Source organism: Tachypleus tridentatus, chromosome 2, assembly GCF_004210375.1.
Source record: "Tachypleus tridentatus isolate NWPU-2018 chromosome 2, ASM421037v1, whole genome shotgun sequence".
Classification (NCBI taxonomy): domain Eukaryota; kingdom Metazoa; phylum Arthropoda; class Merostomata; order Xiphosura; family Limulidae; genus Tachypleus; species Tachypleus tridentatus.
Window position 1 is genome coordinate 89,845,093 of NC_134826.1, and position 12,636 is coordinate 89,857,728.

General features: G+C 35.1%; 1 protein-coding gene across 21 annotated transcripts in view; it reads left to right on the top strand.

Moving 5' to 3' along the window:
• The window catches only part of LOC143244484 (ankyrin repeat and fibronectin type-III domain-containing protein 1-like), an 84,096-nt gene extending 71,460 nt beyond the window's left edge, over positions 1–12,636 (top strand). For 14 of the 21 annotated variants that reach the window (XM_076489228.1, XM_076489237.1, XM_076489235.1 and 11 more), the window contains 11 exons: positions 683–871; positions 1,472–1,585; positions 2,070–2,178; positions 3,315–3,447; positions 5,096–5,209; positions 6,722–6,952; positions 7,573–7,739; positions 9,459–9,608; positions 9,773–9,927; positions 10,301–10,401; positions 11,609–12,636. In XM_076489228.1, the coding sequence (XP_076345343.1) occupies positions 683–871; positions 1,472–1,585; positions 2,070–2,178; positions 3,315–3,447; positions 5,096–5,209; positions 6,722–6,952; positions 7,573–7,739; positions 9,459–9,608; positions 9,773–9,927; positions 10,301–10,401; positions 11,609–12,079 (1,934 nt within the window). In that variant the 3' untranslated portion in view covers positions 12,080–12,636. Of the gene's footprint in view, positions 1–682; positions 872–1,471; positions 1,586–2,069; positions 2,179–3,314; positions 3,448–5,095; positions 5,210–6,721; positions 6,953–7,572; positions 7,740–8,350; positions 8,721–9,458; positions 9,609–9,772; positions 9,928–10,300; positions 10,402–11,608 lie in introns of those variants that run through there. The other 7 variants (XM_076489236.1, XM_076489239.1, XM_076489242.1 and 4 more) reach the window with 3 other exon arrangements.

Consider the following 12,636-nt stretch of genomic DNA (forward strand, 5'->3'; position numbering starts at 1 on the left):
CACATAAAATATCAAACAGGTTGAAATATTACTAAAAACCATTAACACTTAACCCCCGAAAACTTTGTACTCTTTGCCAAGCAACTAATGAATGTAATAACTCTTTATTATAATTATAAATATAACTTCAAAGACTTATAAACACTGTGTTAATAAGTGATAAAAATACCAGCGTTTTAAGTTGAAATAGATTTACGGCTTTAAGTCGGGAATGAAGTTGATATAGTCTTACCGTTTTAAACCAAAATCGGCTTAACATTTTCAGTAATTTTAAGGTAGGATTAACACTTTAACTTAATTCAAAATAGGTTTAATTATTTGAATAAAGTCGATATAGGTTTAATACTTTAAGACAAGTCAAGATAAGCTTGCTGTTTTGGGCCAAGTCAAGATAGGCCTAACGTTTTGAGTAATTTTGAAATAATAGGCTTAACGCTTTGAGTTAAGTCAAGACAGGTTTACAGCTTTGAGTAAAATCAATGTTTTGGTTTTTTCTATGTTTTACATCCAGTCGATATAAGCTGATCTGATGAAAGAAGATCTCTCCAGAGTTATTTAAACTAGCAAAACTTTAATTCGAATTATTTATCTTTTAACGTTGATTGTTTTTTTAATTTTTACTTCGAAACCTAAAATTAAAATTTCAACACCTTTCTTCCTCCTCTGTTTTCATGAAATGTAGTTGATTGGAGCCGTCATGAAGATTTCAGTCTCCTAGCAGGATCTCAAGACATTACAGACCTTCAGCGACTGGAGGTCACTATTCCAGATCTGACCCAGAGAAGACATTACTATGTAAGAGTGGCTGCTGGAAACACTAAAGGCTTCAGTATCTTCCAAACAACTTCTCCTCCCTTTGGTGTGCCCTCTAGTGAGTTTTTCTTTACGTCAACTTGTAAATACCATAAAATAACTATTTGCTATATTGATCCGCTGTTCCAATATGAAAGTAGTCAAATTTTTATTTACTTTTTATAATTGACTCTTAAGGGGTTGGGGGTAGAATACAAAGTAAAAGTTCTCGTAAAGTATCTTAATATCGGAGCCTGTCATGTTCTGGTATTTAGAGCACTCGACTCGTAATATACTGGTTCGAATTAGGTCATTTTAACCGTGGGTGTAAAGACGATCGATCCCAGTTTTCGTTGGTAAAAAGTAGCCTAAGAGTTTGCGGTGGGTGTTTTTTGGCTAACTACCTTTCCTCTAATCTATCACTTCTAAATTGGAGAAGACTAGAACAGATAGCCACTAAGTGGCTTTGTACGCAAATCAACAAAGTCAAACAAACCTAATATTACAAGACGTAAGTTGTCTTCTAGTTTATATAATTTCATAGGAATTAAACATGTAGGTTAATCGAGTATTGCCTCTGAACAATAAGATAAGATAGAACGAGTCTCATCTATGACTATGAAAAGTACTTAAACTGACGGAAAGAATAGTTAATAAAGAAAATTCATTATTATTTTAGGCTGGAAAGATGTAGAAAAAAAAAGCACTCGAGGAATTGGAAAACTTAAAGAATTGGAGAACATTTTTCATCAAGTTATCAATTCTAGACCTGCTCATGCAGCAGAGCTTAAAGGTTAGTTACGAGGCCTAATTTAATTAATGTTTAGTTGTTAAACCTAATTTATAATATTGTCATGTTAAGCACTTGTTTTGTTGATTTACGTATTGAAAGTCAGGTATTTCGAATGCTATCTATTTTTCATTCCAAATGTATTAATTTTAATTAAAAACTTCTAATCAATCTACTTAATACACTTAATTTACACTTGAGAAACCAGTCTGGTATTATGGTAGTTAGAGTGACACGACGCCTACCGCTAATGAGCAAAGTTTAATAATTCCTACGGCCATCATCACTCGATAATGTATTGGTAATTAATCAAATGCGCATCTGTATTTATAACAGATTCCGTAAAATTACAAAATAAAACCGGTACACTATTAATATTTTTTTATTAAAATGAACGAAAATAAATCTAGCTTTGAAAACAAGTAAAAATCTAAGTTGCTGTTGTCCACAACCGGAGACTCAGGCTAGAAATAAACATTTATTTCAGGAGTATTGGACCAACCATTAGATACACCTTATCAACAGAGACGTCAAGTAAAGAGAAACATAAAGCATCTGTTCACGTCAGCCCCGAGATTTCAGAAAACTCTTAAAAGGTATATAGGTATTGTATTGTTTTTAGGGTAGTCACCATTTGTCTACCTAATTAATTACGAAGTGTTTTGATACGTTAATATTTTCATTTTAAATATATGTAGTATTCTCAGTCATTGTACCTGAAAAATACCACAGCAGTTTTAGTCACACTGACATACAGTTACCTTAATAGTTTCACCATACTGTATGTAACGTATGACTTAAAATAACTTATACAGAGAATGTTATATTACAACGATTTGGAGTCTTACCACGTCATTGCAGTCCATATCGACATGGTATGTCTGACCATTTGTACGTCTTGAAGATGGCTCTGCGACGTATATTCCAAAGCAAAAGTTTCGGTCGTAAGTTTGTCATATCCGCATGTTTTCTATACGCTCTGTTTCAACATTCAGATTTTACACCTTCGTTGGAAATAATATGAATATCTGTTTCATTATCTAGCTACTTTAGGCATGCGATGATTGAACGAATATGTTGTGGAAGCAACTTGTGTCACTTTTCCAGCCAGAAATCCTTTCTGTTTATGCTATTACTGTTTCTTGGAGCAGATTGATAGCTTTTACCACTTACCTTTATCTTCGTGGATTTTAATCTGTTAAAGGATACCACACTTTGCTTATGACGGCTGAAATACGACTTGTTACTGATCCTTTACAGGATGACTCTGGTGCCAAATTTTGATCGGTATTGCTTTGTTTTCCAGCACCATTAACTACAAGCGATATCCCGTCTGTGAAATTTTGATTTTCTATCTGAAGATATATTTATGATCTGAGTATATGAGAATTCTGTATCAGAAACGACTGTTACTTATTCTTACCAAAATCGATCAGTTTTCGACTGCATTACCTCAGTAATGAAATGTCAAACAATATCAAAATGTAGTTTTAATAAATTCCGTCCCACCGCGATTTTACACGGGCTGTATCTCTTACGTGACTTGCCGATTTTCAACTTCAAAACTGTTTTGGTATAATGTACTCAGCCCTCTACATTCTTGTCTTTTCTTTAATACAATATTAGGTTAGTAAATATTTTGAGGTTAAATTTTCTCGCTTTTGGACTTTTATAAATACGTCGGGAAGTTCGTGAACACGAACGTTTTACTGTTTGTTTCTTTTGTTTCCAGAGGAGTTCATCTGGCTTGTCTCTTCTACAACGAAGGTAAGGTTCTTGTAACAACAGAGGAAGTACTGCCTGTTGTGGAAATCGACGAGAGCTACCCATCTTCTCTTCAGACGGATTTTTACTGGTTGATGAAGGTTAGTGTTAATCAAGTAATACTTTATATTCGGTACCTGCAGCGAGTATATCCAGGGTTCGATTCGTGTAATAACTTGAGTGACGTATAAAAGTTCAACATACGTCAGCGTGAGATTATAAATTGATCATTATTGTAAAGAAAACGAGTTTCCTGTTCAAAGTTTGGCGTTATCATAGTTTCCGTTTTATTAGAATCTCTCCACAGGTGTGGCCAAATCCGTTTCTACACACATTTTTTTTTTATAAAGGCAAATTTTGTTGGTACTGCGTTTTCTGTCTAGATATATATATATATATACATAAACGTTATATTATCCTTCCAGATCCGTTAGGTGGCGTTACATTATAGTGAACAATTCTTATAAAATTATGAATTTTATACATCACGTGACGTTTAGTTTTTCTTTCATATTTTTGTTTGTTTTAATATCGCGCAAAGCTACTCGATGACTATCTGCGCTAGCCGTCCCTAATTTACCAGTGTAAGACTAGAGTGAAGGCAGCTAGTCATCACCACCCCCTGTCAACTCTTGGGCTACTCTTTTATTAACGAATAGTGGGATTGACCATCACATTAGGACGCCCCACGGCTGAAAGGGCAAGCATATTTGGCGCGACGGGGATTCGAACTCGCAACCCTCAGATTACGAGTGAAGCACCTTAACCACCTAGCCATGCCGGGCCTCATATTTTTGTGACAGTGGAATTGTGAGAGATCAATAGATTCTTTTCTTTTCAAAAAATGAGTGGATTGTTTCATGTCTGTTGTGTTCCGTAAAGTACAAGAGGTTAAGAATGGGATGGAGTCTTAAATTCTCCCCTTTCTTTAGTGTATATGATAAATCATCGGCGCTGTGTCTGTCGCAAAATAATTGTTTCATTGCTGTAATTTCTCACGTTCACGGTCTGTGCATCCATGGTGGTATTCAGTGTAAGTTCATAGTGCGCTCCTAGTGGCATTTAATGTACGTTCGCTATGCGATAGTTAGTCTGATCTTTAGAAGCCTTACTCATACAACAACTCAAGCCCAAAATAAACTAATACAAAGGAACACCTTTTATACCTATATTAATAAATATATCCAACATCTAAGCACGCCCTCTACATTCCTACACTCAGTTACACAACCGCTACCGTTCTTTAACCCTTTGTTTCTTTGTGAACATAACGATGACAGAAGGAGGTCGAAACGTTGTTCGCTCCTCTACTAGTGCTTTCTCTACTCATACCAGCCGTTTTTAAATATATAGTTTTCTATACAAGCGGGTTTTCTTGTCATCACGGATTTCAAATAGTGTTTTATTATTTTGAAAGTTTTAACTCGTTGAATTCGTTACCTTTCCAAAGAATGAGGTTAAAGTATTATGATTTCCAATAATCAGTACTTATATTTCTGGAAGGTTATCAGATCTCACGTGAATATATTTATACCTCGTGTTGTACCTTTTTAAACTTAGTTTGACTACTGGACGTAGCATATGTCATACTGTTTGTATAACTGAGACAAAGTATCGCTCACACCTAGAAATGTTTTGTCAAAAATCTCCATATCTATGCATGGTTGATGCAAAAGAATGCTTACCACTTTATTTTCAGTTTCTCCGACATGACTGCTATATAAAAACAGTTTCCTTTTTTGCCACCAGGTCGCTTGTACATGGGAAGATATCAAAACACTACGACAAGACATGGAAAAGTCACAAAGTTCTTCTGTCTTGCACTTCCGAAGTAAATTGCTTCAAGCCGTTGAACAAATGCAGGTGATTTCAGTAATAATAAAAACTTTAGCTGGCGTGTCTAGCGTAATGTCAAGTTGAAATAAATAATAAAAACATTAGCTGGCGTGTCTAGCGTAATGTCAAGTTGAAATAAATAATAAAAATATTAGCTGGCGTGTCTAGCGTAATGTCAAGTTGAAATAAATAATAAAAACATTAGCTGGCGTGTCTAGCGTAATGTCAAGTTGAAATAAATGTAATAGCAACAAAAAAATCTATTTTTTATAAATTCGTAAACATTATATTTTACAGACGTGGTTATAATTCGTTACCAACTTTTTGGTGATAACAAAAACAAGGTGTAAAAATTATTTCCGATTTATTTTTATTAAGTGTAATAAAATAACGACCCGGATGTATATTTTGTTAGCTTAATATTTCGCCATTATAGCTTCGTCAGCAGTTAACGATAGCATATAAGTTCTCTAAGCTGGGTGTCATTTTAGTTACCTTGGTGGAAATGTCTCGTACCGAACTTCAGTGTGCATTTAACAAAGTTAAAAATAAAAAATTCCGAATCAATGTGTGAATCTTGGAATTGTGTGTGTAGGTGAGTGGGTGGATGTAGTTCAGACTAAAGATACAAGTAAAGAAATACTTCCAAAGAGAGTAGATAAGTAAAACAAAACATTTCAACTTTCGATATTTAATATTTATTGTGACATCCAGAAAAATTTGAACAATGTTCAAGTGGGCCCGGCATGGCCAAGCGTGTTAAGGCGTGCGACTCGTAATCTGAAGGTCGCGGGTTCTCATCCCCGTCGCGCCAAACATGCTCGCCCTTTCAGCCGTGGGGGCGTTATAATGTGACAGTCAATCCCATTATTCGTTAGTAAAAGAGTAGCCAAAGAGTTGGCGGTGGGTGGTGATGACTAGCTGCCTTCCCTCTAGTCTTACACTGCTAAATTAGGGACGGCTAGCACAGATAGCCCTCAAGTAGCTTTGTGCGAAATTCAAAAAACAAACAAACAATGTTCTAGCGCCATTTTAGTTATAGTATAAGTTAATATAACTAAGTTTCACTATAGCTTTTCGTGCCATTATAAAATGTCAAATATTTTGTTATAAACAAAAAATATCCTCCCAACTTTTGACCCAGTATCGAAATGCCCTTTGGAATGGGTAATAAAAAGTTATGTACAATTACCAGGGCTGTTTGAACATAGCAAATAAAATGATACTTCCCATTTAAATTTGTTCTGCCACCGGTGTCTGAAATACTAGTTATTAAATGCAGTTTAACAATTTCAAAATTATAGGGATTTTCATTTCCGCTTTTGTCCTTACCGAGTTTGCATTTTTTTTAATCAGGAAGTTTCAGGCAGTTTCCCACTAAAAAACTGTATAAAAATTGTAACAAAAGGAATTGACGTAAGAAATGATAATATAAATGTTAGCTTTAAAATTCTTTCATACACTATTAAACATTCACCGTTCAAGCTGATTTTGTTTCTTTTTTTCCCCTAATTGTTTACACCTGCTTTTTCCCCTTAGATGGCGCTAGGTGTTCAAGACATTGGACAATTATACTATAAGCCGATCAAAGACAGCAAAACAATTGTTGTTTTAAGTACAATAAAGTATATCTCCGATCCAAAAAAAATCACTATCTTATCGGTGCGGTGGCTCCCTCTAGCGAAAATCCTGAGAAAACATCCAACTCTGAATCTCAGTGACGCAGAAGAGACACCACATGTTAGCGAGTTGCTGTTGTCGTCAATACAGGTATTTTTGTTTAGTTTTAGTGCCAAAAAAATGATTTTACGAATTTATAAAAATATCAGAAACCTCCAACTTGTTTGTCACCGGTAATACTGTAATGGTGCGTTTTCACATACATTAGTCTGGCATGGGTTAGCGTGCCTGGCTGCGTATCGTAAGATCCAAAGTTCGCGACATCATATACATTCAGTTGTAAGTGCGTAATTAATTTTGTTATTCGTTTCAAAGACTGGCAAAGCCCTTATGGTGGTCAGTGCTACTGTTTGGCTGCCATTTCTCTGTTTAAATGTTTCAAAATTAAAAATGGATATATCTGAACACAAGAGTCTCTGGCCTGATTTTTTTATACATGGTTTCGTTCACTTTAAAAACTTTTGTGCATATGTTAATGTAATTTTCTGACCGAGTGCATGTAAGTCTGAGGTTTCATGGTTCTAGTACCTTTATCTCCAATAACAAAAAAAAAGATTGTGCTACTCAATTTAGGGCTGTGTGTGCGTTATAGGGGTGAGAGAAAGAACCCACCATTAGGTCTATACATAAGAAAAGTAAACAAAACGAAAAATAGTAGTTGATTTTTACCGGTTTATAGCATCTGTTGATTTAACGGTCATTTGTTTCAGCATATGATTAACTACAATCAGGAAAGTACAGCATCTTTATCACGTGGACTGTACCTGGGTTACATAAAGCTCAAGAGTTCTGTTGATGTTATCAGAGTGTTAGCCCCACGAAGAGCCCCGAACGTGCTTCCTTTCAGTCGGATTCGGGAGAATCCCCACGTGTCTCGGTGAGTTGTAAAACCCGCCGTAAGGAGGTTTATCTCGTCTCAAATATAGTTTTTTTACCCTTTTTTATTCGACTTGATGTTTCCATTTCAGAACTCAAACCAGAATTATGTTACAAATCTTATACTGTATCTGTAATTTATTGTGCATGGTTATACTGAATTAAACACACTACTACACGTCTATCTACTTATCTAGAAACAACCTTTCGAAGTGCAAGTTTAGTCTAAACCCTAAACAGTGGCATAATGTTAATCCGGCTGTTGTCCGGCGCACATGAACTGTTCTTTACCCTCGCAGAATAGGGCTAAATATTATATTGCTGAACCTATACGAGTTGTTTGTTGCATAAAGTTGTTTTAGCAACTTGGAAATGCAATAAATTGAATCACATAAAAAATGTTTAAACTGTGACTTTCTAGACCTCTTTTTATCTTGTATTTTTAAGGTCGTAAAAGTGTCTGAAATATAATATTTGTGGGTATTGAGGCCGTGTCTTGTTTTAAAGTTAGGTTTGTTTCGTACTTAACAGTATTACAGTACCTTGTGTTTATTCTATCTAAGCCTACACAATATTCGAACACTTAAGTTTAGTTTGCCATGTTTTGTCTAGTAGGCCAATATATCACCTGGACCTGGAACACAAAATCGAGTTTGGCTCGTTTGGATAGACATGAGCAGTGCTACTTATGCAAATGGTGTAACTATGCCTACTGCAGTTGTGTTTGTTTGTATTAAGTGTCCATATTCAGAGACGTAACATCAGTTCAGTAACTTGTTAAATCAGGAAGCAAGATCAAAGGTTTCATGTTTTTGAGATTTTCTACAAGATTCGACACGTAAAGAAATCAACCTGAGGTAACCCAGAGGTGTTGATGATTTGGTTCGACTATCATGTGGAAGGGTAAGTCTGCTCGGAATATTATGTGTATCTAGAAACTGAAAGAAAGTGACTGTCATCTAGTCACCAGATCTAATGTAATCAGCAGACGAATGGAAGACAAACTTATTGAAGTAAGGGAACTGGATACCGACACCGACAAACCTTTCTGCTTGATGATTCGTTTGAGGTTTGAAACTTTCAACTGATTTATTAGAAGTTAGAACAACATTTTAACATAATGAATGAGTGACCTCTCAATGGTGAAATATTTCTCGTTAATACTTCTACTGTTATGTGATCCAATAAATAGTGTTCAAAGCAGATGTCTTCAGGTTTTTAATTTGGTTAACTGGTAGTGCTAGGAACCACTATACAGAATCCTTAACTGAGTCATGTATTCCAAAGACGGTTGGTAGGGGTATTTAATACTTTAATTTAACAAATTACGGAACAACGTTTCAACCTTCTTAGGTCATCTTCGGGTTAACAAAGAGAGTTTGCAACTGACCGTTGTTAGGCACATGTCTTGGGGAATTGAGTATAAACGGTTACGAGATTGTAGGGCGCGTTGTAGTTTGTTAGGTTATTAATGAGTATAGGTATAAAGGTGTTCATTTATATCAGTTCAGTTTTGGTTTGAGTTGTTGTATAAGTAGGGCTTCTTTGATTTTACATTTGTTTGTATTTGTTTCCTTACTTAGTATATTGATGTCTTCTGTGATTATGTTGTGGTTAAATTGATTTGCAGTGCTCAAAAAGGTGCGAAAATGTTTTTTGTGTTCTTTATATCGAAAAAATATGAATAATGTCAAATTAATCTGTTAGTTTCTCTTGATAGGGAAGAGTGGGACTGGATTAAGGCTCTGAATTCACAAAGAAATTATGCGCCATCTACCGTTCAACTGAAATTTCAAAAGGCAATTTCCTCGGCAGTCAGAATCCTGTTTTCGTCTTACGACATTCCGTTTGAAGAAATAGGCTTACACAGGTAGTTGTGTTCTGAAATCTTTTCCCTACACCGTATCTTTTATAATTACGTTAATGATTATTTTTGTTTATTATCCTTTTATAGTACTTAAGATTTATATGATTTAATTTCCATTATTCTTATTTTTTTCGCAAAATATATAAATTTATCGCATCTATCCACAGGTTATACGATATTGATGTTATAGAGTTGAGCACCAACGTTTCCTTTATCCTGGTGCTGCCACCTGTTGATAACATTTGTTCTGTGCCAGGTCAGAATGATGAACTAACGTCTCGTATGGATTGCATTCCTCTCCCAATCCAAGTGTTTGAAATACGTAAGTTATTAAACTTGTGAGTTTTTAATAACCTTCTAGTGTATTTCAACTGATATAGCTAACTGCAGAGATACACATATATTTGTATATATTATAGGAGTCTCTTAGGTTTCCGCAGTAGTTGTTGTTTAAACACGTAACTTGCACATAGCAACCGTATAATTTTTTTAAAAACATTCAACTGTTTGAAGGATCCCGGATTGTAAAACTTAATTTAACCTTCTACAAAATAGATTATAAATATTTTATTACTTGAACTTTTCGAAATATATATTTTCAGTGTCAAATTTCACGAATCCTTGTGTTGATATTTTGAATTTTCCAAGGTTCCTTATGTCTAAGTTTACATTAACTTCTTCTGTTTTATCAACAGTAAATATGACAACTTACCAGAGTAACTTCATCGCCCATTATTCTCGACTCTCGTCAATCCTTGAAATGGACACCCTCATGGCGCAGCATGCACATAGAGAGGTAAGCCCAGTTTCTGTTTCTTACTGTTATACACATACGAATATTTATGTTCTCTTACATAAAATCAAAAGTTTCTAGCCCTTTAACTGGAAGATTGAAGGTTTAACAAGTTTAAAGATGAATATATATAAACATAATATTAGGTTTAAGTACATAAAATACGAGGTTAGATAATTTAAACACTTATCAATATTTGGATGTAGTGATAATTATTTATTCTTGTTCGAATATTTATTAATGTTTATGTTATTGATAAATAAAAGGGGGACCCCTCCTCTTGTATCAGATCCGGTATGTACAGCAGTTGAGGAAAGGTGACAACATTGACACCAAATTCTAGTTACTTATTTGGTACTAGAAAAGGCAACGCTTCTGTTTTAACTGTTTAACGCTTAGCTTGTCCTAACTTTATACTTTTTCGCTAGATGGCGTTTGAAAAAGAGCTGAGAGACCAATGTGTTATTAAATACCTGGATTTGGGTCCACTTCAATAGTTTGTGACAAATCCGAGCACAGACAGGGGCCTTCGTTTTAAGTTTTGCCTAAATCCAAATTTGTAGTAATAAAAAAGCTTCAATTGGGATAATTTTTAAAACATTTTTTGAAATAACGACTGAAAGCTGGATAACTGTCATTATTTGGATAAAAGTTTTGAAATCATTCTAGAGTTCATTAAAAAATCAAAAATATTTTATTATATTATTTCGTTATCTATATTTCTAGATTATTATATTGCAGTAGATCCCTGTTAATACAAAATGGCGATTTTATAAACACTGCAGTATCATCTAGCTAACCCTAACTGGATTATCCTTTTCCAAATAACCCCTACCAGTAAGGGATATTGTAAAAGATATAAATCAGTGTCATAAAATTATCGTGAATTTTATATATACATATATACTCTTGTTCCTTTCTGCTGTTAAAAGAACTAAAATTTACTGTTATTGCTTTCAAAAAATATATTGTTTTGTCATTTCACTGTCATTTCTTCATCTGGAGCTAAAACATGGACAATACAACTATTATAATAGGTATAATTTACCAGTTTCAAGTTTTAAATAAGTAAAAGACAATTAAAACGTGTTTTGCTTGTGTATTTTACACAAGGCAGTGGAGGAGTTGTTTACCTGTAAACCTGACGGTGAAAGACAGTAATACTAAAAGGCCTAAGGGTGTGCTTGTATATGACCCTCTCATCTTCTAGGCATTCTTCACGAGTGAAGTGGTATCAGCTAGAGAAAGGTTGTGTCAGCTCCAAACGTTCCAGACTCAAGTAGACAACATTTGGAAAGATGTCCGCTGGATCATGGACATTCTCACATTCGCAAGAGATAAGCAAATCAATGGGGGACTCCCTCTCAGCCACATTTATCTACATCGGCGTGGCTCTCCGTCCCCAAAAGTCTCCCCACAACAGTCCCCTGTGAAAGAGCACCCAACTTCTTCACTGCGTATGACGTCATCCACTTCAGAATCCAAGAACTCTGACACAAAGGGAATAAGAAGGACGTACTCTACATCCAAATTGGGGTCAGATTCTGTAGGTCCAGAGGTAAAGCTGAGTCAGTCGACAACTTTTGGCCCTAAGGCTTGCAGTACTGAAAGAGTTGGTGTTAGTTTCAGTATTGGCCACAAGGATGATACGATGTCGCTGGCTTCTCATAAATCAAATTAAGTACAGCATACGCAATATTCTAGTATCAAAGTGAAAATCCTGTAGTCCAAGAACAAGAGAGAGGTTTAGAAATAAGTGTAAACAACATGAATTCGTTACTTGTATAAAAACAAAATAAACACCTGCATGGGGGAACTGGAAGTCAGTACTTACAAAAGTCGCTTTTGATGTGAAAGTTGTTTTCAGTGGTTAATACAACCAAGCAAAACATCTTAAACTAAAGAAGGGACTTCTATATCTTCAAAACTCTGTCAATGCCCCCTTGGAGTTTCTGTGTCGTAGAACACTTACCTGGAATTGTTACATATAGAACCTCGTGAGATAAGCCTCCTACATGTCTGTATGGTGTAATCTTTCTCACCTACGTCGCGGCTTTTACAATTCAAAATATAATCATTGTTAGAGACGTGTCTACCATCCCATATAAAGTGATTGTTAGGTACACAAGTTAGAATGTAACCGTCATAAATTCTGACGGTTATCAATTTACTGATACCACGAGCATTAGATGACTGGTGTCGAATAAAGTTACGAATAAAGGTAGACACTTGTGTTTA